This window comes from Desmodus rotundus, chromosome 13 (assembly GCF_022682495.2).
Source record: "Desmodus rotundus isolate HL8 chromosome 13, HLdesRot8A.1, whole genome shotgun sequence".
In the NCBI taxonomy this organism is placed as follows: Eukaryota; Metazoa; Chordata; class Mammalia; order Chiroptera; family Phyllostomidae; genus Desmodus; species Desmodus rotundus.
This window is the reverse complement of record NC_071399.1, coordinates 30,243,187-30,268,999: the sequence shown is the minus strand read 5'-3', so window position 1 is coordinate 30,268,999 and position 25,813 is coordinate 30,243,187. Positions and strand designations below refer to the sequence as shown.

The 25,813-nt window shown below is 45.1% G+C and overlaps 2 protein-coding genes and 1 pseudogene across 9 annotated transcripts in view; 1 reads left to right on the top strand and 2 right to left on the bottom strand.

Annotated features, from left to right (window-relative positions):
* NAXD (NAD(P)HX dehydratase) overlaps positions 1-17,201 on the top strand; it is a 35,045-nt gene extending 17,844 nt beyond the window's left edge. For 5 of the 7 annotated variants that reach the window (XM_024578827.4, XM_024578828.4, XM_024578826.4 and 2 more), the window contains 5 exons: positions 11,019-11,069; positions 11,156-11,260; positions 12,736-12,856; positions 14,164-14,284; positions 15,377-17,201. In XM_024578827.4, coding sequence (XP_024434595.2) covers positions 11,019-11,069; positions 11,156-11,260; positions 12,736-12,856; positions 14,164-14,284; positions 15,377-15,527 — 549 coding nt within the window. In that variant the 3' untranslated portion in view covers positions 15,528-17,201. The remainder of the gene's footprint in view (positions 1-11,018; positions 11,070-11,155; positions 11,261-12,735; positions 12,857-14,163; positions 14,285-15,376) is intronic. The other 2 variants (XM_045186607.3, XM_024578831.4) reach the window with 2 other exon arrangements.
* Positions 2,032-3,838, bottom strand: LOC112321416 (intraflagellar transport protein 57 homolog pseudogene; annotated as a pseudogene).
* Positions 17,202-18,448: 1,247 nt separating the features above from the next.
* CARS2 (cysteinyl-tRNA synthetase 2, mitochondrial) overlaps positions 18,449-25,813 on the bottom strand; it is a 47,577-nt gene continuing 40,212 nt past the window's right edge. For both annotated transcript variants that reach the window (XM_024578935.4, XM_045186605.3), the window contains 6 exons: positions 25,270-25,336; positions 23,742-23,880; positions 22,802-22,925; positions 21,918-22,016; positions 19,188-19,394; positions 18,449-18,643 (listed from right to left, as the gene is read on the bottom strand). In XM_024578935.4, the coding sequence (XP_024434703.1) occupies positions 18,575-18,643; positions 19,188-19,394; positions 21,918-22,016; positions 22,802-22,925; positions 23,742-23,880; positions 25,270-25,336 (705 nt within the window). In that variant the 3' untranslated portion in view covers positions 18,449-18,574. The remainder of the gene's footprint in view (positions 18,644-19,187; positions 19,395-21,917; positions 22,017-22,801; positions 22,926-23,741; positions 23,881-25,269; positions 25,337-25,813) is intronic.

Sequence of the window (25,813 nt, the reverse complement as noted above, 5' to 3'; positions counted from 1 at the left end):
TGGAAAGAGGGCAGCAGATTGAGTTCAGTCACGTGGACATGGATTCCTTCCTTTACACAAACATTATATGAAAGACCCCCCCCCCCCCCCCTGTAAACTCAGGTGAGCTTTGTGGTTGGTACACACACAGATGTGCCTGGGGGGGGAGGCGTGTCCTGACTGATCAGGAAAGGGCCCACAGCTCCTCCTGGGACCTTCCCAGATCTTGCTGCTTGTGTTTCTCCATTTATTTGACTGGTCCTGATTTGTATCTTTTATAATAAACTGTAGTTGAAGGTATAGTGCTTTCCTAAATCCTGTGAGTCATCCTAGAAAATTATCAGACCTGATGGGTTGGTGGGAACCCCCAGATTTGTAACCAGTTGGTCAGAAGTGCCAGTGGCCTGGGAACCCATGAGCTTCCAGCTGGTGTCTGAAGGGAGGGAGTCTTGGAGGGGGGGCAGTCTTGCCCTTTACCTTTGAAAGTTGCCCATCTCCAGGTGGTCAGAATTGTACTGCAGCTAGTATCCAGGAAAACAGCAAAGGGGTGTGGTATCAGTGTCACCCTCTTTGGACGTATGTACTCTCCTACGACACCTGTCTGGACCCTTTGTTAATCCCACTTCCGGGACCATATTTCAAAGGGAAATACCCTAGTTCAGGGGGTGAGATCCTAATTTGTAAGTGGGTACGTATGGACTGTCTGACCATGACCAGACAGGGCATAATAAAGCAAACTTTGATCTATTACTTGGCTGCAATACTATAACCATTTAGTTTTTTTCCTACAATCATATTACAGACAAGCAGACTATGTTGAACCAAGGAAAACTGTTTCTGATATACTAAAACAAAAAATAACAATAGATTACAGCAACATAAAAACATATTAAAGAGGGATCATGTGCAAATTTAAGGTGAATAAGGCTATAGAATTCTCTGTACTTCAAGGTTTTTTCTCTGTGAATTTAAGTTCATAATGAAAATTTCAGTGTGTTTAGTGAACAAACAAACCCCTCTGCAGTGTACAAGTGAGGAGGTGGGAAGTGAGGGTGTGCCTCACTGCATTTCCCAGCCCAGTCTGCAGAGTTCACACTTCCATTCGTTCTTTTGGACTTTTCTCCCTCTGCATGTAAAATAGCAGTCGCGGTCATGAGAATTGCTAACATTTCTTGTATTCTCGCTAATACAAAGCAATGTATTATGCTTTTCCCCTGACCAGCTTCCTCCTCAGTGCCTGCCACATAGCAGGCATTTACTAGATTTTTTTCTGAATGAATTCATTATCTGGTATAATCCTGAAACAACCCTATTAGGTAGATTTCTATTCTTTTTTCTTTTCTTTCTTCTTTTTTTTTTTTTGCCTTACATAACAGAAATTTATTCCTTACAGTTCTGGAGGTTGGAAATCCAAGGTCAATGTGCCAGCATTCAGTGTCTGGTGAGAGCCCGCTTCCTGGTTTGCAGACAGACACCTTGCTGTGTCCTCCTCACGTGGTTTAGAGAGAGATCGTCTCTCTAAACCACAATCTTTCTTTTTAATTGAATTTATTGAGTAACATTAGTTAATAAAATTAAATAGGTTTTAGGTGTACAAGTCTATAACACATCATCTGTATATTGTGTGTTTATCACCCCCAAGTCGTATATTCTTCCATCTCCATTTATCCCCCCCACTTACCTCTTGTATCTCCCACACCCCCTCTTTTCCCTCTTGTAATCACCATACTGTTGTCTGTGTCTATGAGCTTTTTTGTTGCTTTTGCTTAATCCCTTCACCTTTCTCACCCAGTCCCCCCAAACCCTGCTCCCGTCTGATAGCTGTCAGTCTTTTCTCTGTGTCTATGGATTTCTGTTCTTTATTTGAAAGTGAGAATTTTTAATTATTAAATATTATATTCATTTTAAAGACTTCAACCATTTATAATCACCATGATACAATATGTGTGTATATATATAAATATCCATTGAACATGCTTGAAGAGGTACAATTGTGTTTTGAAATATGCAACATGAAATATGATTTGATACAAAAAACGAACTAATCACAAACAAAAAAACCTCAGTATGTTTTAATAAGAACCCACTGCAGATTGTGGAATGATTGTTGCATGCATGTCCCTAGTCATGTTGGACTTCTCCTTCAGCTTTGACTGGAGAGATGTGGGTTCCACAACACCAATTCTAATGTCTCTCTGAATAGTTTCTTGCTTCAGCTTTATTAAGCTCTGTTTAATCTTCACTCAAGGAGCACCATCAGTCACACTGCTGCCCGTTTCTTCCATTTCTTGCTTCAGTAACCTCAGACAGCAGTCTGGTCCTTTCAGTCACTCCACCATTCCCTGTTGGTATCTTTCCCTTGCCTTACTCAGCTGAGCTTGAACTGCGTGGTATTCTTGAACCAAGTGCTCAAGCTGACTGTCGATGGCCTTTTCTCAGCTGCCAGTCTTTTCCAGAGTCCTGCTAATTTCATTATGGAGTTTGTCCAAAAATCCCTGGTCTCCTTTAGAGGAGATTCAGTTTCACTTTTGTGCTGGTGCATTAGGTCAACATGGATTCTCCGATCCTTATTGTCAGTCCTAATTGTGACTTTCAGTTGTGGTAGTACACATTCCACTTCTTGACTCCATTCTCCAGCATCTGTTGTGGAACTTAAGACATTGAGATCAGTAAAGTTTTCTTCATTGTCTGTCTCTCAAATTCTACATCCACTTTCTTTAATGTTAATTCTGCATCATCTTCTGGAACTTTTTTTTTATTATTCTTCCACTGGATACGTTGTTCTTTTCCAGGTGAAACCAGTATGTTTTAACACTTCTTTGGCTGAATAGTCAAAAACATAACATTACTGCTCTCCACAACCTGACTTTAGTTTTGAAGGGGGAAAATCTGCAGTTCTCCTGAATGATTGAAGCTCAGATAATGTGTTAGAGGTTGCTGCAGTGGGGTCATCATATTCCTGAGGCTGCTCAGAGGGGTGTCCTGCATCATTAATCAACCAAGCAGCAAGAATGCAAACCATGTAGAACTGTTCACCAAGGTTGGTAGGCAGTGCAGAGTAGCGTCTGGATGGGGGCTTCAGGTTGTTCTTTCCGAGGAGTTCTGTCTTACAGAGGAGCAGCTTCAGCTTCTTCACCAGGTCCTTCATCACTACAGACAGGTGGTAGGCCATGCCAGGGCCCGCTCCACGACCACCTCTCCAGCCACGGGAGCGAGGCACTGCATCCTCCATCCTGACGGCAGGACCACTGCTGCGGTGGCCACAATCACAGAACAGACAGAAGGAGCCCAACTCGGGCTCCAGTTCACAGATTTCGGCAGCCTGTGCAGCTGCAGCCGAGACTGCTGGATTTCCATTCTTATCCTTTTTTTTCTGATGAAGAAATTGAATTCTACAGAAATTAAATTACATTCTTGAGGTGGTCATGTAGCAAGTAAATTGTTGAGTTTTTAAAACAACTTTATTGAGATTTTTATATACCATACAGTTCACCCATTTAAAGTGTACAATTCATTGATTTCTAATATTGTTAATATAACGAGAATGGTTTGCATGACACTGATGTAACCTGGCAGCCAAGGAGAATGGACTGGAATATGTATGTGTGAACAATGATGACTTCACTGTAGGGGCAGTGGATGCCGTTGAGTGAGCATGTGTACTGTGTGGCCGTTGCATTCAAATGACTGAGCAAGTAGAGCAACGAATCTGCATCAAATTTCACATGAAGCTTGAACATTCCTCTGCGAAAACTATTCCCATGATTCAGAAGGCCACAGCTGTGGGCAGTGGGTGACGGGCAGCTTCATCAAGACGTCTCACGCATCACATCTTGTGCAGTTTTTTGGCAAAACATCAAATCACCCAGGTGACTTAGCCCCTCTATGGCTCAGATTTGGATTTTGGTGCCCTGTGACTTCTGGCTTTTCCAAAAACTAAAATCACCTTTGAAAGGGAAGAGATTTCAGATCCTTGATGAGATTCAGGAAAATACGACAGGACAGCTGATGGTGAATAGGAGAACTGTGTGAGGTCTCAAGGTGCCAACTTTAAAGTGACTGAGGCATCATTGTCCTGTGTACAGTGTTTCTTCTGTCTTGTAACTTCTTTAGTAAATGTCTTTATTTTTCATAGTTCATGTCTGCATACCTTCTGGACAGACCTTTTGTTCATGGAATTGTGCAGCCATCACCATGATCAATTTTAGGACATTTTTTATCACCTAAAAAAGAAACCTTATACTCATTAACTATTACTCCCTGTTTCTCTCAACCTCCTCAGCCCCTGGCAACCACCAATCAACTTGCTCTCTCTGGATTTGCCCATGTTGGACATTTCATGAAAATGGAGTCATATAATATGTGGCATTTTGTGACTAGTCTTGTTCACTCAGCATAATTTCAAGGTTCATCCATGTATAGTGCCATAACTTCGCTAGGTTTTACTGCTGTTTAATATTCCGTTTTACAGGTAGACCATATTTTGTATATCCATTCATCAGTTCACTTTTTGGCTATTATGGATAATGCTACTGTGGACATTTGTTTACAGGTTTCTATGGTAACTCACTCACATTTTTGAGGAGCTGCCAGTATTTTCCTTAACAGCAGCACCATTTATATCCCCATCAGCAATGTGTGAGGGTTCTGATTTCTCCGTGTCCTCTCCAACATTGTCACTGTCCATCTTTTTCAGTATAGCTGTCCCAGTAGGTGTGAAGTGGTTGTGGGGGTGTGTGTCTTCTCATTGTGGTTTTGGTTTACATTTCCTGGGTGGCTGATGTTGAGTATTTTTTTAAGTGCTATTGGTCATTTGTAGATCTTCGAAGTGTCTATTCATATCCCTTCCCTACTTAAAAAATTACTTGTCTTTTAATAATTGAGTTTTTAAAATCTTTATATTTTCTAAATACAAATCCTTTATCAGAAATTTAATTTACAAATATTTTCTTGTTCCGTGGGTTGTCTTCTCATTTCCTTGATGGTATTGTTGGTAGCACAAATTTTTAATTTTGATAGTCCATTTTATCTATTTTTCTCTTGTCACTTACGCCTTTGGTGACTCATCTAAGACGTAGTTTCGCCTGACCCAGGATTTATATTTTCTTATGAGAGCTTATTTTTTTAGTTCTTAATTTAGGTCTGTGGTCCATTTTGAGTTAATTTTAGTTTATGGTATAAGGAAGGGGACCAATTTCATTCTTTGGCAAGTGAAATCCAATTGTTCCAGTACCAATTGTTGAAAAGACTTCTTTCCTCCAGTGGATTGACTAGGCATCCTTGTTGAGAATCAGCCGACGTAAATGTTAGGGTTTACTTCTGGGCTTTCGTGTCTGTGTCATTGGCCTACACAGCCGTCCTTGTGCCAGCACCGCATTCTTCATTCATACAGCTCTGCGGTAAGTTTTGAAATGGGAAAGAGTGGAGCTCTTGAACTTTTTCTTTTCAAGGTTGTTTGGCCTAATTCTGGGTCCTGTGCATTTCCATGTGAGTTATTTAATTTTTATATTTATATATTGTATATGTCATTTTATATTAATTACATTTATTATATCATCCTGTTAATTTTATTTTACATTCATTATAATACTCAATATGGTTTTTTTTTATTGTTACTCTATTACAGTTGTCCCAGTTTTTCCCTCTTTGCCCTCCTCTGCCCAGCCTACCCGCTTCTCCCACAGTCAGTCCCCACCCTGTTGTCTATGTCCCTGGGTCTTTCATACATGTTCTTTGGCTAGTTCCTTCCCCTCCCCTGTCCCCTCTGGCTGCTGTCAGTCTGATCCATGTTTCTATGTCTTAGATTCTATTTTGCTCTTTAGTTTCTTTTGTTCATTAGATTCCTCTTATAAGAGAGATCATACGGTATTTGTCTTTCACCTCCTGGCTTATTTCACTTAGCATAATATTCTCCAGTTTTATCCACGCTGTTGCAAAAGGTAGGGGTTCCTTCTTTTTTTCTGCTACATAGTATTCCATTGATCTATGTGTCTGTGTAAATGTACCACAGTTTTTTAGTAAAAGGCAAAAGATTTATATGATCTGAAGAGAAACCAGAGAATGAATGTACCACAGTTTTTTAATCCACTCATCTACTGGTGGGCACTTAGGCTGTTTCTAGCACTTGGCTATTATAAATAGTGCTGCTATGAACATAGGAGCGCGTCATTTCTTTTGAATTGGTGTTTTGGGATTCTTAGGGCATATTCTCAGCAGTGGAATCGCTAGGTCAAAAGGCAGTTCTATTTTTAATTTTTTGAGGAAGTTCCATACTGTTTTTCACAGTGGCTGCACCAGTCTGCATTCCCACCAACAGTACAGTAGGTTCCCTTTTCTCCACATCCTCACCAGGACTTGTTGTTTGTTGATTTTTTAATGATAGCCATTCTGACAGGTATGAGGTGATACTGTGGTTTTAATTTGCATCTCTCTGATGGCTAGTGATGTTGAGCATCTTTTCACATATTTGGGGTCCCTCTGTATGTCCTCCTTGGAGAAGTGTCTATTCATGACCTTTGCCCATTTTTTAGTTGGATTGTTTGTTTTCCTGCTGTTGAGTTCTTTATATATTTTGGAGATTTAAACCCTTATCCATTGTATTATTGGCAAATATCTTTTCCCATATGGTTGGTTCCATTCATTTGGTGATGGTTTCTTTAGCCATGCAGAAGCTTTTTAATTTGATGTAGTACCATTTGTTTATTTTTTCCTTTATTTCCCTTGCCCTAGGAGATATATTGGCAAAAATATTGCTACATAGGATATCTGAAATTTTATTGCCTATGTTTTCCGCTAGGACTTTTATGGTATCACAACTTACATTTAAGTATTATATCCATTTTGAGTTTATTTTATTGTGTGGTGTAAGTTGGTGGTCTAGTTTCATTTTTTTGCATGTACAGTCCAGTTCTCCTAACACCTTATTTATTATTAAGAAGACTGTTTTTACTCCATTGTATGCTTACACTCCCTTTGTCAAATATTAATTGATCACAGAGACATGGGTTTATTTCTGAGATGTCTGTTCAATATTTTCCATTGATCTATGTGTCTGTTCTTATGCCTGTACCAGACTGTTTTGATTACAGTAGACTTGTAGTATAGTTTTATATCAAGTCTAGTGATCCCTCCAACTTTATTCTTAAGATTGCTGAGGCTATTTGGGATCTTTTTTGCTTCCATATACATTTTTGAAGTGTTTGCTCTAGATCAATGAAATATGCCATTGGTATTTCAATGCATAGGGACTACATTGAATTTATAGATTGCTTTGGATAGTATGGACATTTTAATGATGTTAATTCTTCTAGTTCATGTACAGGGTATATGCTTCCACTTACTTGTATCTTCTTCAGTTTCTTTCTTCAGTATTCTATAGTTTTCCGATTATAGTTGTTTTACCTCCTTGGTTAAATTTATTCCTAGGTACTTTATTTTTTTGTTGTTGTTATAGGATTTTTAGCTATGGGATTTAACAATCCCATTATTAAATGAGATTTTTTTTCCCTTAGTTTCTATTTCTGATAGTTCATTGTTGATGTACAAAAATGCCATTGATTTCTGAATATTGACTTTATATCCCTCTACTTTGCCAAATTCACTTATTAGGTGGAGTAGTTTTTTGGTGACGTCTTTAGGGTTTTCTATATACACTATCATGTCATCTACAAGCAATGACAGTTTTACTTCCTTCTTTCTAATTTGGATGCCTTTTATTTCTTTCTCTTGTCTGATCACTGTAGCTAGAACTTCTAGTACTGTGTTGAATAAGAGTGCTGAAGGTGGACACCCTTGTCTTGCTCCTGATCTTAAGGGAAAAGCTTTTAGTTTTTGCCCATTGAGTATGGTGCCTTTATTATGTTGAGTTATGCTCCCTCTGTTCCCATTTTGCTGAGTTTTTTATCATAAATGGGTGCTGGACTTTATCAAATACTTTTTCAGCATCTGTTGATATGATCATGTGTTTTTTGCCCTTCATTTTGTTTATGTGGTGTATTGTGTTTTTTTTTTAAAAAAAGATCTCATTTATTTGTTTTTAGAGAAGGGAAGGGAGAGTGACAGAGAGAGAAACATCAACGTGTGGTTACCTGTCAAGCAATCCCCTTACTAGAGACCCAGTCTGAAACCCAAGCATGTGCCCTGATTGGGAATCGAACCAGTGACCCTTTGGTTCGCAGGCCAGCACTCAACCCATTGAGCTACATACACCAGTCGGGGCTGTATTACGTTTATCGATTTGTAAATATTAAACCATCCTTGCATCCCTGTGGTAAATCCTACTTGATCATAGTGTAGGATCTTTTTAATGTATTGCTTAATACAGATTGCCAATATTTTGTTGAGGATTTTAGCATCTATGTTAATCATAGATTGTAAAATAAATATTGGCCTGTAATTTTCTTTCTTTGTTGTGTCTTTACCTGGTTTTGGAATTAGGATAATACTGGCCTCATGGAAGAGTTTGGGAGTCTTCCCACTTCTTGAATTTTTTGGAATAGTTTGAGAAGAATAGGAGTTAGTTCTTCTTTGAATGTGGTAAAATTCCCCTGTGAAGCCATCTGGCCCAGGGCTTTTGTGTGCCATGAGTTTTTTGATTCCTGCTTCAATTTCACTAGCTGTTATTGTCTATTCAGGCTTTCTTATTCTTAATTCAGTTTTGGAAGATGGTATGTTTCTAGAAATTTATCCATTTTGCTCAGGTTGTCCAATTTCTTGGCGTATAGTTGTTCATAGTAATTTCTTACAATCCTTGGTATTTCTGTGGTATCAGTTATTACTTTTCCTTTTGGATTTCTGATTTTATCTATTCGAGTGGTCTCTCTTCTTTTTATTGCTGATTCTTGTTAAAGGTTTGTCAGTTTTGTTTGTCTTTTCAAAGAATCAGCTCCTGGATTCATTGATATTTTGCATTGTTTTTTTTTTTTTTAGTCTCTACATTATTTAATCCTAATCTGATCTTGATTATTTCCTTCCTTCTTCTCACTCAGGGCTTTGTTGTTGTTCTTTTAGCTCTTTTAGACGTAGTGTTAGATTGTTTATTTGAGATTTTTTAGTCTTCTTTAGGTAGGCCTGTATTAACGTAAATTTCCCTCTCAGGACTGCCTTTGCTGTGCCCCATAGGTTTTGGGTTGTTTTGTGTACATTTGTTTGCAGGTACTTTCTGATTTCTTTCTAAATCTCATTGGTAACCCATTCATTTTTTAATAATATCTTATTTGGTTTCCATGTATTTGAATGTTCTTCAGTTTTTCCTTGAAGTTGGTTTCTAGTTTCAAACTGTTGTGATCTGGGAAGATGCTTGATAATGATTTCAATTTTCTTGAATTTATTGAGGCTTATTTTGTGTCCTACCATGTGGTCTACCTTTGAAAATGATCCGTGTGCATTTGAAAAGAATGTATATTTTGCTTCTTTGGTGTGAAATGCTATAGCATAGTATACTATAATATATTTATAATGCTACATCATAATATACTATATATAACATATATACTATGATATATAGTTAATATATATTTTAGGCTGTTTACAGTTTTTCTTATTGTATTCATGATGTCTTGAACATTTCTATATATATATTTGTCCATTTCTTTTAGGTATTTTCTTTAGGATAATTTCCTACAAGTTGTGTTGCTGAATCAGAGAGCTATTAGCAATTTGCTGTTCCACCAACAGGCTGCCCTTGCCAGGACTCTGCTCTGGGGCGCTGCCATTCTTCCTCACTTCCGCCTGGGCTCCTATATGGGAATGCTTTTTGTTTTGTTTTAGTTGTGTCTTAGTAGAGATGTTGCAGTGATACTCAACCATCCTCCAGCCTTTTCTGACCTGGGTCTGGCTCGTTCATTCCTGTGCCATTCTTTTTTATGTTAGATTATTAACTATGTGGCCGAAGTTTTGGAGAGTGGTAGTGATGTCATCAGCCAGTCTCATCTGGAATTGTTGTCTTGTTAAAAGTGTGTACTCGTGGCTCTGACTGCTGCCAACGTCAGCCACCCTCGCAAATGCAGGAAATATTGACAGGTTTAAATGCACAGTGCACTTCATACAAATCCTCTGAGGGATGGAAGCAAACCAGTCGATAAATGGGTGACTTTGGTGCGTAATTCTGTTTGGTGCTCTTAACTGTGCCAGGAGACCTGAGTGTTTTATGATGTTATATATTCAAATACATTTCCCAGTGTTTGAATAGTCACTTTAGGCTACTGTTTTTTCTAAGAACTTTAATAGGAAAAAATTAAATATGTGTGGATTTATCTTTCAGTGTTTTAAGCTATTTCTGCTTACCATACATTTTGTTTTATTCTCTTCCTTTAACGTTTTCTTTCAAGTGTATTGGCTAGAGATCATCTTTATATGCTGTTGCAGTATATAATCTTACACTTGGTTCATCATAATAAGCAACCATGTGCTGATTGTATATACAGGGTGGAGCAAAAATAGGTTTACAGTTGTTTGTATGGAAAATAATACGATTAATAACTAATAATACAAGATGAACTCTGTTTCTCATACTCACAGCTGTAAACCTATTTTTTGCCCCAACCTGTATATATTTTTTTAGCATAAAACCTCTGAAACTTTTAATATAACCTTTTCAGAGACCAGTGCTTTTCTGTGTATTATGATGGTGATTCATTATTGTAAAACAGGAAGTATTATGAAAAATATATAAAAGCTGATGATTTGGGGAATTCCCAAGACTTCAGATTTCTTATTTCTGAGTCCTGAGGATTAGTATCCATTGGAAATTTGGAGATGCCAGCTTGAGGTTGTCCTTCATGGGCTAGCCTGGGACCCAGTGCTGTGTATAATGTTGCCCATGGGCTTACGATTTCAGAGTTACCTGGGCCCTGCCTTACAAAAGGGCTCTTATCAGTCCATTTGGATCTTTTCTGTTTATTTTAGGCAATTACTTTATTATTTTCTATCTATTTGTTGATAAGCTGATGTTGAAATTGATCAAGGGACTGTTTGTTTTTCTTTTAACTCCTCTGAGAGGTGATGGCCTTGTTGCTCAGCATAGCTTTCTTTTCACGCAGGGCATTTTAGAAGCATCAAAGGCCAGAGCTATCCCCATCGTCATTGATGCAGTGAGTGTGGCCCCTCGTCTCCTGTCCCCTCCTCACAGCCAGGTGCCCAGGGCCATGCAGTAAATGGGAGTCCTTGTTCTGTGCAGGATGGGCTGTGGCTGATCGCTCAGCAGCCAGCCCTCATCCAGGGCTACCAGAAGGCCGTCCTCACACCCAACCACATGGAGTTCATCAGACTCTGTGAAGCTGTGGTGAGTTTGGTGACCACCTGATAGGGTGCGAGCTCTCCGTATCCTGAGGAGGGGCGGGGACATGCTCTGAGGTTCTGCAGCCACCGGTCCCTGCAGGTGCATCTGCAGGGACAGACTTGGAGATGTTGAGTGGATACATGCATATTCTATGATGCATTCTCACATGCTAACAGGGTTTCCCCCCCTTGGTGGCACATGTAGTGATGGGACATCTTCCAATCAGTGTATCTTTGATTGGATGAAAGGCAGGGCAGCGGGCTCAGGTCAGTCTGACCTGCATGCTGTGTACTCTACACAGATTACTCCATCCTTATCTTGCGTTACCTCATCTGAAATGTGGATGATGATAGTATCTGCCTCATAGAGTATGTGAGGATGAAATGAAATAATATGCGAGGTCTGTCCAGAAGGTATCCAGACATGTAATATGAAAAAAAGACATTTATTGAAGAAGATACAATATACAAGAAAAATTGTACACAGGACAACGATGCTTCAGTCCCTTCAAAGTAGGCACCTAGGGACCTCACACAATTGTCCCAGTTGCCATCAGCTGCCCTGTCATATTTTCTTGAATCTCATTGATGATCTGAAATCTCTTTCATTTCAAAGGCGATTTTAGTTTTGGGAAAAGCCAGAAGTCACAGGGCACCAAATGCCGAATCTGGGCCACAGAGGGGCTGTCAGCTGGGTGATTTGATATTTTGCCAAAAAACTCTGCACGAGATGTGATGTGTGAGAGGGTGCATTGTCTTGATGGAGCTGCCAATCACCCATTGCCCATAGCTGTGACCTTCTGAATCATGCAGTAGTTTTCGCGGAGGAATGTTCAAGCTTAATGCAAAATTTGATGCAGATTCATTGCTCTACTCAGTAATTTTGAATGGGACAGCCACACAGTACACATGCTCACTTAACAGTGTCTACTGCCCCCACTGACTAATACAGTGAAGTTGTCATTGTTCATGCATGCACATTCCCATCCTCGCCCCTTGGCTGCCAGGTTATATCCATGTCATGCAAATTGTTCTTGTTATATTAACAATGGCTGGAATTTTCCAGACAGACCTTGTATGTAAATTCATGAGTCTTTACATATCAAGTGCCCCATAAATGTTAGTGCACTATCATTCAAAGTTGAATCCCTTCTGCAAACCTTTAAAATCCTAGCCATGAGCAGTGTTCTTTACCATTGGCCTAACAAGGTAGGGGATGGGCACCAGAGCATTTCTGCCTCCAGCCCCTGTGTTGGCATCCACCTGGAGGACTTTCTGCCTGTGATACCCTGGGCCTCTTTCCAGCTGGTGGATGGAACACATGTTTTTGTGTGTGGGGCCATCTTGGGCTTGGGGGAGTCCCTTAGATATGACAGTCTGAGGATCAGGATGGATGGAGCAGGATGGTCGTTGTGTCCACATTTGTGGGCTCTTTTCAAGTGTCTTTGACAGCTTTGGTTGTGGTGTCCTACATTGTAGCTGAGAGACCCTGTGGATGGCAGTGATCGCCGAGGAGCTGTGCTAAGACTCAGCCAGGCCCTGGGGAATGTGACCGTGGTCCAGAAAGGGGAGCAGGACGTGATCTCCGATGGCACACAAGGTGAGTGGCTTTGGGCTTCACCCAGTGTGGCCATGCTGGGTACAAGCCTTAGGAAAACCTCATTCACACACAGTACAGGTGCATAATGTGTCACACATTTGTACATCACATGTGGTCCCTCATGTCTTACACCCTCACACACCATATGCATCACGTGGTCCACAAACAGGGACTTCCTGATGAGCTTGTTAATCACAACTTCTTCAAAGTCCATTTTTAGTTCTCTTTGTACTGCAAAGGGAAGTGACAGTCATCAGTGCTGATCTTGCTTGATACCAGGTGCAGTGGCTAAAGTTCTGTTAATGATTTATAAGAAGCAGCCAGTGGGCAGCGGCTGGAACAGCAGGTGGTGTTCCAGAGTTCTCGACCTGCCACTTCTGTCTTGCCTGCAACATAAATGAATTTATTTGAATATTTTACTGTGTTTTGTCCTAGTTTATGAAAATGACTTGAAAGTAAAGAAACCTTCAGAGCTGACGCTAGTGAGAATCACTAGGTGCTGAATGTGGCAAATATTTCAGTCACATTCTTTCCACAGAAGCCTGTGGACCATTGAGTGAGGGCAAGATGGGCTGTCACCATTTACTTGTGTCTACACAGTGCATAACCAGAGGTGTAGAACCTCTCTAGCTCCCTGAAAACAGAAAAATCTGATCTGGACACAAAGTGTGCACCAGTTCCTTTAACAGAGAATTTAATACAAAGAACTGTCACCTAGGTATAGAGTCGCTGACAAGGTCACAGAAGTCAGGACCAACAGAGAACAGAAGGCAACCTTAGTCATGTCTGTCTGACTTTGTCCCTTTCATATGCTGGCCAGGAGATGCAGTGAGTGTCTTGGAGGGATCCTGAAGCCTTTGGGCCCTTTTATTGCTAGAAGGTGCTCTAGACTCTTAACATATTTGGACCATATAACAACCTGTTTCCAAGATAGAAATTCCTCATTACACAGCAGAAATGAAGTCATGAGGGTTACCAGCTGTGCCTGGGCAGGGGCGCAAGCGCTGTGCATGTCTCCTTGAAGGTGGCCTCTCTGGAGTGTGAGATGCCCGGAGCCTGCAGGAGGGAGAGCCAGAGTGCGTTATGCATGTTCTTCTGACCTCTTCCGGCAGATCCCTCCATGGTTCTGAGTCATAGGTCCGCTGACCATCATACTAAATAGGTTCTTCTGGGGCAACCCAACTTCTGCCTGCCTCGGTTTCCTGTACTTGTAAAAGACAGGCTTCCTTGTTAGGAACAATTGAGGAAGACCTGTGGATGACCTGAAATAGCCCTTGCTCTAACACCCATCTCACTCTGCTCTGCAGTGCTCGAGTGCAGCCTGCGGGGCAGTTACCGCAGGTGTGGTGGGCAAGGAGACCTCCTGTCTGGCTCCCTGGGCGTTCTGGTGCACTGGGCACTCCACGCCGGACCTGAGAAAACAAACGGGTATAGCACATCTTCATCTGTCCTACTTTGAAATTTTTGAACTGCGTAAGCTGTTTTAGTAGCTCACACTTCTCATCAGTGGCTGCTTGGAACATTCCAAATGAAATATTGGTGTTACTGTTGTGTGAAGGAGATTCCAGGGCAGAGTCTGATCCCAGGACGTTCACCTGGGAGCTGTTGCTCCATATGTCTGGGCCCCATCCTGTCACTGGATACCAATGGCTCTGGGGAATCCCTAGCCTTTAAAGCTCTCCCATTAACTCTGATGTGCAGCCAAGTTTGAGAACACTGTTTTAGGAGATCTGATGCATACCTGCTATAGAATAGAAAATTAAAAAATATGCAGGCAGAGGTAGAGCTTACTTGAGGTAGATGCTGTCCTGAAAGGTGAGTTTCCTTTAAGAAGCAGCAGAATTCTGATATCAGGGCTTTGACCCATTTCTGCTGTCACATAACAGCTTTATGAGTAAATTCCAGCAGTTCCCACCCCTCTGTGAACCCCTGTTTCTCTTCTCTGCACCCTTCATGGTGACACTGATGGCTACACATGCCAGGGTGGGACGTCCTGGGCCTGGAGGGCCCCGCCTGACACCTGGTAAAGCAGTGTTGGGCCCGTGAGGTTGCAGCACATCTGGCAGGCAGGGAGCACCCACCCAAATGGGCCCAAGAGTTGTGTGTGTGTGGAAAGGAGAGTTGTAGCGGGAGTCTGGTAGTGACAGGAAGAGCCTGCATTCTCAGATCATGGTCAGTCCCTCACGCCCAAACTGCAGCCACTAAGTACTGCTCCAGTTTTCACCGAGGGAAAACTACTGTGTTCTACCCTTTCTCCAGATGGTAGGTATTTTTGATATGCCTTTTGTCAGGGAATATCAGTATCGGGGGTGCTAATGGTTATTTTAATTATAGTAAAGCCACCTTCTGCCTGCCTCAGTGGCGGCATATCAGATTAGAAGTGGCCAATTTGGGGTCTCAGGGTGGAAACAGGAAGGAAATCAGAGCCTTTGTTGGCTTCTGGCTCCTGATGTCTGACAAAGCCGTGGAGGGGGAGCTTCCTTCCTCCCACAGCACCTTGCTAACACCTCTGTCCTGCAGTTTCAGCCCTCTCCTCGTGGCTGCCTTTGGTGCGTGCTCCCTCACAAGGCAGTGCAACCACCAAGCCTTCCAGAAGCACGGCCGCTCCACCACCACCACCACCATGATTGCAGAAATTGGACCTGCATTCAGCAAACTCTTCGAAACTTGAGCTGGTGCAAACGGGAAGAAAGTGGGTACTGCGATGGAAGAAAATGTATTCCTAATGAGAAAACCCACGTCCGATGTGTCTGAACCCCCTGGGCACCGGAGCAGCATAGCTGTCTGGGAGTCTAGGATACATGGGTTGATGTAGAGAATTTAAAAAATTGGGAATGCAGCACTTTTTGGCTAAATAATGCAGTTTTGAAATGTTACAATGACACTGAACAAAGTACTCCTGAACTGTTCTTAACTTCCTAGCAATAACAAAAAAATGGAGAATTGTTTGAGAACGAGAAAACCTTTAACCAGCTCTACTGAATTTGTGGACTTGTTCCAAGATTGCAGAGTTCTGTTTTAGTTTATCTGAGCTTATTTCTTATTCTCTCTACCAAGGCACTTCATGTTTCTTTTATTTATGCAAGAAGTTCCTCTTATTAGATATTTTTTCAAAGGGATCCAGTTGGTTGTTTCCTAACATCTTTGAGAATAATGAGTTTTGCTTCTTTTAAAAAAATTGAGATCCACCAAAAAATATGGCATTTATTCTTTAGCTCACTTTTCTTTTTTTAATTAGTGATTATGTTGAAAAGGTCTGTGCAGAAATACTAAGCATTGGTTGTTTTGGTTATTTGGTTAAAGTATTTAGAATAATCAGTGATCAGTTTGACCTTGGAAATCTTTTTGGAAGCACCATGGGAAAATCTGAGAAGGAAACTTAATGGGACACTGACACCTGTGTGCACACGGGTGGGGCCCTGAAGTACTTCGTGTCTTACGCTTTCATGTGTCCATGCCTGTGTGCACAAGTGCATGAGGTGGCTGACGAGGCCCAGCAGAGGGTACCTGAGTGGGAGGGATGCCCACTGGTGTGCTCTCTTGGAAGGAAGCCTTCAGGATGCTGGCTCTGATGGTGGATGGTGCCCGGAGGGCCCTGGGGGTACTGAACAGAGCAGAACCGCAATCCTTGTTTTCACGTGGGTGAGTGTGTACTCAGGAATATTTAGATTCCATTGAAGAAGTCGATATATCTGAAACTGCTGTAATTGAGACATTTTATTGCCTTGTTAGCCTCTGGTTCGCTTTTATTTGGTTGTATGGGAGTTTTTCTGTCAGTAGCCTGAGAGTGACGTGTTTCCTGTCGTCATTTCTCCATGGGGTTTGATTGCTAATATGTGCGTTTGAGCGTACAGTCCCTTCAGAAGTCTGTCTGCCCTTGATGCCTATGCTTGGACGGAGCTCTGCGGCTCGGACACATCACCCCAAACGGATCCTGCTTTCTTTAAACCAGTCATGAACTTGTAAGTTTTCTTAAAAGATACATGCCACTATCTAACTCTAGAAGTTTTGCTGTCTATATGTGAACTTCTCCAGAAAAACTCATGGACATTTTTCCTTTGGGGACTTATATCTAAATCCTGGTGGCATAAAAGGCAGACCTGGTTTATTTCAATGTAGAGTTTTACATTTTTTCTTAAATAGCCAAAACCCATCTTTCAAATTTCCTAAGTTGAGGACATTGTCAGGTACTAAGGAGCTAAAATTATCTAAGCTTATCTAATGTGTTTTTTTTTTTTTTTACCAGTGTTTACCAATGTTATTAAAATGAAGTAATTTGAAGAATAAGCCTGAAATGTTGCCATTTCTTTACATAGAAAATAAAATTCAACAGCCATGGGAACTATTCCTGCTCATTTGTTATTTAAATTTTTACTTTAAATAAGTACAAAATCCCTTTGCTTAAAAAGGAGATAGGAAGTGTCCCCAAGTAGCCAGGAACCAATACTTCTTTAAGTGAAGTTTTGTAAGTGTTTCCTTGTATGTTCTAGTAAACCCAAGAGTACTCACTAGTTTAAGCACATTCTCTTGCTGGGACCAGATCTGGGTCCCTGAGACCAGGATTGCAGCAGGAGGTACTGGATGGGCCAATTAGGCATCAGGGGACAGTCTGCTTCCCCCATCCTGAATCGACCCTATTTGGATATGTCCTTGTAAAGGGCCTGCCTGCCATATGGGGTCTTCACTCCATCATACACTAATGGGGTCATTTTTAACAAGTCGGCTTCCAAACGAGTGTCCTTATCAGTAGACTAGGAACACCAAGGCCTTTGAGGGTCATGAAGGTCAATGACAAAGTGAGCATAGCCGTCAAGCCCCACACCAAGCTATCTACAACTGTGCCCAGAATGAACTTACCTGCTGCTGCCTGAGGCTGCACCCGGCCAGGACCTGAAAGCTGGGGGAATTGGCAAGAGGGTCACCCTCTATCCTTCTAGTTCACTGAACAGCTACAGCTCCCCACCTGCCGCAGAAAGGGTGGGGGGACCAAGACCAAGGCCAGCTGGCTCAGTCCCAGGTTGTCCACCATGCACCCTCCTGTGCATTTGGCCGCCTCTTGTACCCCCGTGCCTTGCACCCCTGCCACCCTGACTCCTCCAGAATGATAGTTCATCACTGCCTGGCACTTGCGGTCCAGGCAGCATAGCCAGATACCCCCAAGGTCTCCATGGAATATGGGGTGTCCTGGAAGCTGCCGCCCTGCTGTCCCCATTCACAGGTCCATCTGCTTTCTTATGATGTCTTCTGAGACTCCCATTTAAGACTTACATCCTGGGCACTGGGCTTAGGGACACAGACTGGCTGAGTTATATCACAGATGATGTTGGCTGATTAAACTGTTCTTCAGTCTGTAGCTGTTGGTACTATAAAAAAATCTATTTTTTAGCCCTGGCTGGTGTGTCTCAGTGGATTGAGCACTGGGTTGTGGGCCAGGTCCCCAGCAGGATGCATGTGAGAGGCAACTGATTGATGTATCTCTTGTACATTGACGTTTCTCTCCCTCTTTCTCCCTCCCTTCCCTCCTCTCTCAAAATAAATAAAAATTTTTTAAAGATCCATTTTTTAGCCATAGTTAGTAACACACCAATGGGATGGTATCAGTTTGATTTATTTTAATGTTGACTAAATAGCCACAATGGAAAACTTTAATGTAAAGCTTCTATAGTGACAAGCAAGCACAGACCACATTGTGAGCCTGTGGTTCCTGCTTCATGCATCTCAGCTCCCAGGTTTGTGATCTTCTGACCTCCGACCCAGCAGTTCCCAGGTGGATGTGCTGCTCCTGTCCTGGAGGGGAGAAGGAAGGTCCCGGCTGAGCAGGCTCACTTGGCTCAAGGAGTAAATGGGCGAGATGGCCAGAGCTCCCAGTGACAGGGCACTGCCTGTGCCCTGATGCTTCCACTGGTCTGGGCCACACTAAAGGAAGCAGCCGGATGCTTAGAAACAGTCACGCTACTGCCTTCCATTGGCAGGCTGGGCAAGGGCCACTTGCGGCAGGAAAAGGGACTGAGCAAGAATGCAGGTCTGCTCCTGTGTCCATCCTATTCCTCGAGTACACATGTCCCTGAGCCTCAGTGTTCCCTCAGGTTCTGACTCTGACCTTCTCCCAGGTCCCCCCACCCTTAGTGTACCTCCTGGCTCCAACTTTACCCTCCTCATATTCACCACAGGGGATGAGGGCCATATGTGGTTCATCCCCTCATATGGCCCTGTGCTCACAGGGAATGAGCTTTGACCTTCCTGTGTTTGTGTGATGCCAGCTGGTTCACACAGCATCTGAGGGTAGTCATCTCAGGCTCATTGTCACTGGGCCTCTGTGGCAGTGGCTCACCTTAATACTGATGCCATGAGCAGCAAGGTCCTGGCGCAGAGTGTCACATGCCTCCAGCAGGGGCTGCCTCTCTAGGAGCAGCTGCCGCCGGGCCTCCCCGGTAGCCTCTCCCGTGGCCAGGGCGAACTGTCGGACCTTGAGCCGGAATCGGACCAGCTCCTCCACCACGCTGTGTAGAGTGGCTGAGCTGCTGTCCCCTGAAACAAACTATACCCAGGAGGAACGGTGTAACCAGCAAGATCCTGGCAGCAGCCAAGATGGCTGCTGGCGTACCTGACAGGCGGGTGAATTCTGGGCTAAGCCCATCCAGCATGCGTCCTCCCTAGGGCACTGCAGAGAACTCTCGGCCAGTTTTTCTCATGGGCCTGGGAGGAGAGGCTGTGAGGTACCGGGCTATTGGTAAATATCCACTTTCCTCTCCTGAATGTCTGTCACGCAGGCAGAGCTCACGGCTCCCCCTGCAGGGCCCTCACTGCAGGCAGGCCTCGGAGTAATCCAGGGGCGAGGCCTAGAGCAGGTTCCTCCCTCTGGTCCCAGACTCACACTAACTTAAAGCCGGGAGCAGCTGCTCCACAGAGGTGCTAACATCTAAAGATGTTCATTATCATCTAGTTCAACAGGCAGAGCCGAGAACTCTTAAGCCTTATGGATCAAGGAAACCAAATCCATTCACTCTAACCAAATATTTAAAACAATGTAGATAACACCGCATGACACACACAGTGTTTTCACTGGGTGGTTGGAGACCAACAGTCTCCATGCACAGCTGGAGAAAGGGGTCTAAACTGCTCCAGGTTGCCAGAGGTCCTCTCCCCTCTACACAGTTTCTTCCTCCACAGTGGAGAGGGAGCCTGGTGGCTATTAGTTTGTGTGTGTGAAAGAAACAACCCCAACGTCGTACTTTTGGGTAAAACTTCTTAAACCTCATATGGCCCTCAATTACTGCTCTGTACCATGCCAGGGATAGGCCATTTCTCTGAGAAGCCTGATAGAGATAATTTGTGTTGTAAAAACATGAGTCCAAAGTAGTCTCCGGTGTCATCCCTTGGGTGGAGAAGGCGAGTGAGCTGTTCCTGACAAGGGCCAGGCACAGCTTGGTCAGGTATGCCTTTTCTTACCCAAGACAGGTTCCGGAGAGTTTCATGTGAAAATTAATACAGACTTTGCAAAAACTTGGGTCACCTCACACTAGTCACTTTGTACGAACTGGCTAGCAGTCCCTGGACGGCCTAGGAAAGGACATTAAGCCTACTAAGTAATCAATGTCTATCATTAAAACAAACTTTGAAATTATCACAAAGACATGGCAATCTGTGTTAAGGTCAGAGAAATTCACCGTACTTAAAGGTCGTAAGAGATGTGCCCCAGCTTACAGGGGACACTCCCTATCATGGCGCAGGGGCAGCCAGGAGACAGGCCTGCGTGACTCCCACCTCCAGCCAAGTCCCCCTAGTGGCAGGCTCCCCCAGGTATGAGCCAGGTGAGCTGACATGGCAGCCCCCGCTTCGAAGCAGTGAGCAGCTGTTCCGTGCTAGTGCCCGATGGCAGTGGCAGAACCTGGCAGTGCTGTGAAGGAATCTGGGAAGAGTGGCTGATTCCAGTGCCTCTGTGACAGTCACTCCTATCTGCGGGCCAGACCTTCCCATGTTAACAACCTGTTCACATGCTGTGTTTTCTAAAACAGCTATTTTAGCCCATTCCTTTCCCCATCCTCAACAGTCCTAAAGCTGTTAGGTGTAGCAGAGCAACATGGGCCCCATGGAGAAGAGGAGGGCCCGCAGAGCCCCATGGGGTGCCCATGCAGAGGGCAGCCTACTGACGGGGCACAGCCTGAGGGGTGAAAAGGTGGTCCAGGCAGGGAGGGACGGGAGAGTCAGAGCTCCAGCGAGTGAGGAGGGCGTCCCCACAGTGGGAGACTGTGTACTGGGAGAGTAGTATCTAAGGAAATACGTTTAGGATCCTGGAAAGCAGGTTTCTCACTATCAGGGAGACTATGTATGGAGGAGACTCCCTTTTCATACGTAACTATACAGGAGTTACGTATGAAAAGGGAGGAAAACAGAATGAACCCTTTGTTGGGGGACTGGAATTAAAGTGTTGGTGGTCGGCCCTGGGTGCCAGCGTAGAGTAACACAGGAATGAACCTGGACACCGTGTGTACACCATGCACACTCCTCCCAGCTCCGCTCACCAGGGGCTCCGAGCAGTTAAGAGCAACCAGGCCCCTCGGGGAAATGGCCGAGTCCTGGCTTGGTGCAGAGGAAGCACCGCGAGTTCTGAAGTGGACCCTTTTGCCACAAAGGGCTCTTTAGGAGAATGGGGGAGCCCAGGGGTCGGGACTGGACTGATCTCTGTCAGTAGGATATACACCGAGGGGCCTGGCTGGCAGCTTACTCTCAGGAAAAAATGTTCTCTTACTGTAGTCTGTACATTTTGAGATTCTTTCTAAATAAAAGACATACCCAAGAAAAACCCAAAACGAGTGCATACAGAGCTGATGACACACCACTCTGTAGCTAAGATGTGCTACTGCTTCTGCTCAGAACTGTTACAATTTCAGTTAATAAAAAAGATACTCTGGGCATTAACCTTTTAAGGAACATAATATGTTTTAAGCACATAAGTAAATTTGCCGTTACAATTATCCACTAAAAGGGGGGGGATATCTGGTTCTTATTGTACTAGCTTGTAAATGTCCCACAGCTGAGGACTGGAAAGAGAGGGGTGTACCTGTCGTTCTGCCAAAGAAATTCCAACCGTCTCAAAAAACTGCTCAATGTAGGAGATGATGGCGCCGAACACAGCAGGACTCCTAGGACCACGGGGTTCCTGTGACAGATTTCCACACAAGGCTCTTTAACAGCAAAGGACACTCTGTGGAACGGAACAGAGACCTCACAGGTCCCTTCCGCCTGTCGTGCCCCCATGAGGGCATGCGTCCTGGCAGGAGGCCCTAGACTGAATCCTGGAGCTGCCACTCCCTGGCAAACCAAACCACCACGGGGCAGGGGCTTAATCCTGCCCCTGGGTTCACTGACCTGGAATCTGGGGGTGGGTTAGGGTCTGAAACTGTGTCCCCCAAACTCATACATTGAAACTTAACCCCTAGCCTGATGGTATTAGGAGATGGGGCCTTTGGGAGGTCACTGGGTCATGAGGGCGGAGCCTCACGAATGAGACTGACACCAATGCCCAGAGAAGGGCCAGGCTGGGTGGACACAGAGTCAGGCTCCAAGCACAGGGCTTCCTCTGCTACTTCACGTTTTAGCAACAAACTCAGATTCCTCTGAGCGAACAGGAGGGTTACAAGTTCCTGTACTGGCAAACGTGCAATGCCGACTCTCAGTGTGCTGGGCCCTCCCTGTGTCCCACTTACACCTGTGTCTACTTCTTGGGCTCAGGGAAGTGGCTGTCTCTTTCACAGGGCCAACGGAGCAGGCCATGTTTGGGGTGGAGTAGCTCCAGATACTTAAGGGAAGGTTAGGAGAGGCCTGGAAGCCACCCGCTGTGGGAGATGAAGTTACCCGAGGGAGTTGGGAAGGTGGCATCTGTTCCTTACAAGGAAGAAAAAACCAAACAAAAACCTTACTTTGGGGTCATGTCCTTGGAGTTACCTTAGCGACCACCTTCAGCTGTCTGTTCCCCTGGTGAATGAGATCCATGATGGCATCCACTGCCCTGGGTGTGTCAAAGTCATCTGCCAAGGCAGCTTTCACAGCAGCCCTGGTGTGGCTGAGCCTTGGACAGATGGGGAGAAACAAACACGTCCCTCACTCAGGCACAGCACACTTGTGTCCCATTCCCGCGCCCTCGCTGCAGCCCTCCCTCTCCTTTCCTCCACCCTAAGCCCCCTTGAGCAGTCTCCAGGGTGATCATCCCCTTCCCCTGTCCTTCCCAGCCCACAAGGAAACGGGCCCTTGGCCTTCTTCCTCCTCTCTCGCACTTCAGGCCCCGTGTCCTGCGGCTCTGTCATGTCCCTCAACCCTCCTCTCCCACTCTGCACATACGCACCTGCACACCCACCACCTGTCACTGGCCTCTCCAAGGCTTTATCTCCACGTCTAACTCCCTGAGGCCCATCTTTGCTGGTCCTGGTCCCACTTCCTTTGGATTCCCCCCTGTCAGGGCATGGGGAACAACTGGGGTCTGGGCCACCTTGCAGCTGGGTGGCCTCAGAACAGTTCTGGCCATTGTGAGAAGAGGCGTCCGTCCACATCAGGGCCAGAGTGTTGATTGGCAGAGGCGAGGCCCCTGGAGCCCTCGCTTCCCTCCACTCTGGCACGCTCGTGGTGACGAGGGCCTCTGTCCATTCATTACACACTAAAAAACACCAGCGGGAAAACCCATCCAGGCACACATGTTATTTACAACCTTCACAGCTGCCCCAAAGCAGGGCCGCCTCATTCCTCACCAGTGGGACCACAGAACCTGAGGGAGCTTCCACACCTGCACTCCTGAGTAAGTGTCCTTAGCCTCCAAAAGCTTCACTTCCCTCTAGGCAGCCCCATGTCCGGCACCCAGGGCTCTCCAGGAAAATCTTGGGATGGCACCTACCTCTCCCAGAGCACGTCTTCCCTGATGGGGCCACACGCCAGCTGCCCCTTCATGTAGGCCCGAGCATCCTGGACAAACGCAGCTACACCCAGGAGGAGGTGCTTTGCTTGCAGCATGGTACTGTCGCCATAGTCGATGGCTGAGGAAGGGCCGAAGTGGTTACCCGGGGTGCCTGCCGAGCATGCCCACACCCAGCAGACCCAGTTTCTTAGCCAGGCCATCCTCACATTACCCCAGAAACCCAACAGTGGAGAAAGGACATAGCTGCTTCCTATCCTGTGCCTCCTTGAGGCCCGTCCCACACAGATGATCCGCGGGTCCTGACTCAGGTGCCTCACCACCTCAGAAGAAACATGGAAAACCTCGCCCAGTAGCTTTTGGCCGAGGGGGGCTCATTCCCACTGACAGATGAACACACAGACAGCCGACTCTGCCACCTGGCAGAGATCCACTTGGGTGCATGAAGCAGCTCAAAGACCAGCTAGTGCCATGAGGGCTTTGGGCCCAATATTTCAGGATAGGGGGGAGGATTCACCTCAGACTCAGACTGGTAGAGTGGGTGATGACAGATGTAAGAACACTTGCTCCACCTGGGCCAGCCCAGAGCCTGGGCCCCCCAAAACAGGGCACAGCCAGAGTGGTGGAGTCTCTGCCCCCAAGTGGTGAGGGTTGGGGTTCACGTCCTGGGGCTATCGTGCCTCAGTACCACAAGTCTGGGGGCTCACAACAGCAGTTCATCCTCTTGCACTTCTGGAGGTAAAAAAGGCTGAAATCAAAGGGAGGGTCCTTTCTTGTCTCTTGCAGCTTCTCGTGGCCCAGATGTTCTTGGCTTGTGGCTACACCACCCCAATCTCTGCATCCCTGGTCACATGGTCATACCCACTGCCCAAGCTGAGGAGCCCACCTGTCCCCAAAGAGCACCTGCTCCTCCTGCAGTGCCAGACATAAAAAACAGAGGCCATAATGCTGTGATAGTGGTCAAGTCAGACAGGGCGGTGTGGCAGTCCCCAGACCTCACTTCCAGGGTGAAGAAGCGACCTCTGGCCCCAGGGACACTGTGCTGGACAACCCTCCCAGAGCAGCACGCAGTATCGCAGCACAGCAGGGACTGCCCACTCTGGGCGGGACCCTATTTTGAGGGCTCCTGGTTCAGTCCCTGAGTGAGGACGGCCAGTCCAACTGTCCATGAAGCAGGAAGTGGAGGGCACCTTGGGATTCAGACTTGTCTAGACCCCACAGTAAGGGAGAGGTGGGGGAGTAGATAGAGAGGACTGACTGGAAGACCCACGGCCTCCATAAGGTTCTGGAATCTTCTGGCCAAGTGTTGGTATTGTGCTTAATAGTGCATCCTCAGGCTTACTTTCAGAACCATGCCTTAAGGGATGAAAGCACCCACGCTAACAAGACAGTGCTTATCACTTAGCCAGTATTTTGGTATTCCCCACAGACTGTAAGAATAGCCTCTCCCGAGCTGGACACAAGTAGAGGCTGTAGCCATCACCTCAGAAGGCCTCACTGTTCAGCTCACCTGACCTGTAGCTGCTCTGCAGGCAGAAAAACCGGAAGACATCAGGGGAAAACGTCTTCAGAAAGTCCTGAGAGAGAAATACAGAAGAGATGGATAATGCTTTCCTTTCACATTTGTATCACTTGGAGATTATCCAGTCACTACAATTATGTGAGCTATCTCACATATCAAGAAACCAGGAATGTTTATGAAAAGCTTTGGTTTGTTTCCAGATTCACTCTTAGCACTTTGTCCTGCTATTTCCCTGCTGGATTGTCACATTCAGTCCAATGTCTGTGGGAAAGGCAGAGAGGAGAGGCCGGTTTGCCTGGAGTCCATGCTCCAGAGGGGCGCAACAGGAATCGGCTGTTGTTGGCCTTGGGAGCTCTTGACCACAACATGGTTTTCTCACCCTAGTCATGGGAGAACAGGGACACAACCAAGCAGCCTGGGAACCGCAGAGGGACTGAGCACAGGAAAGGATGTGGAGAGGAGGGACACACAGCTCCTGGCTGCAGGAGAGGGACAGGGTCCAAGAGCAGGAGGCTGTCCAGAAAGCTTGGCC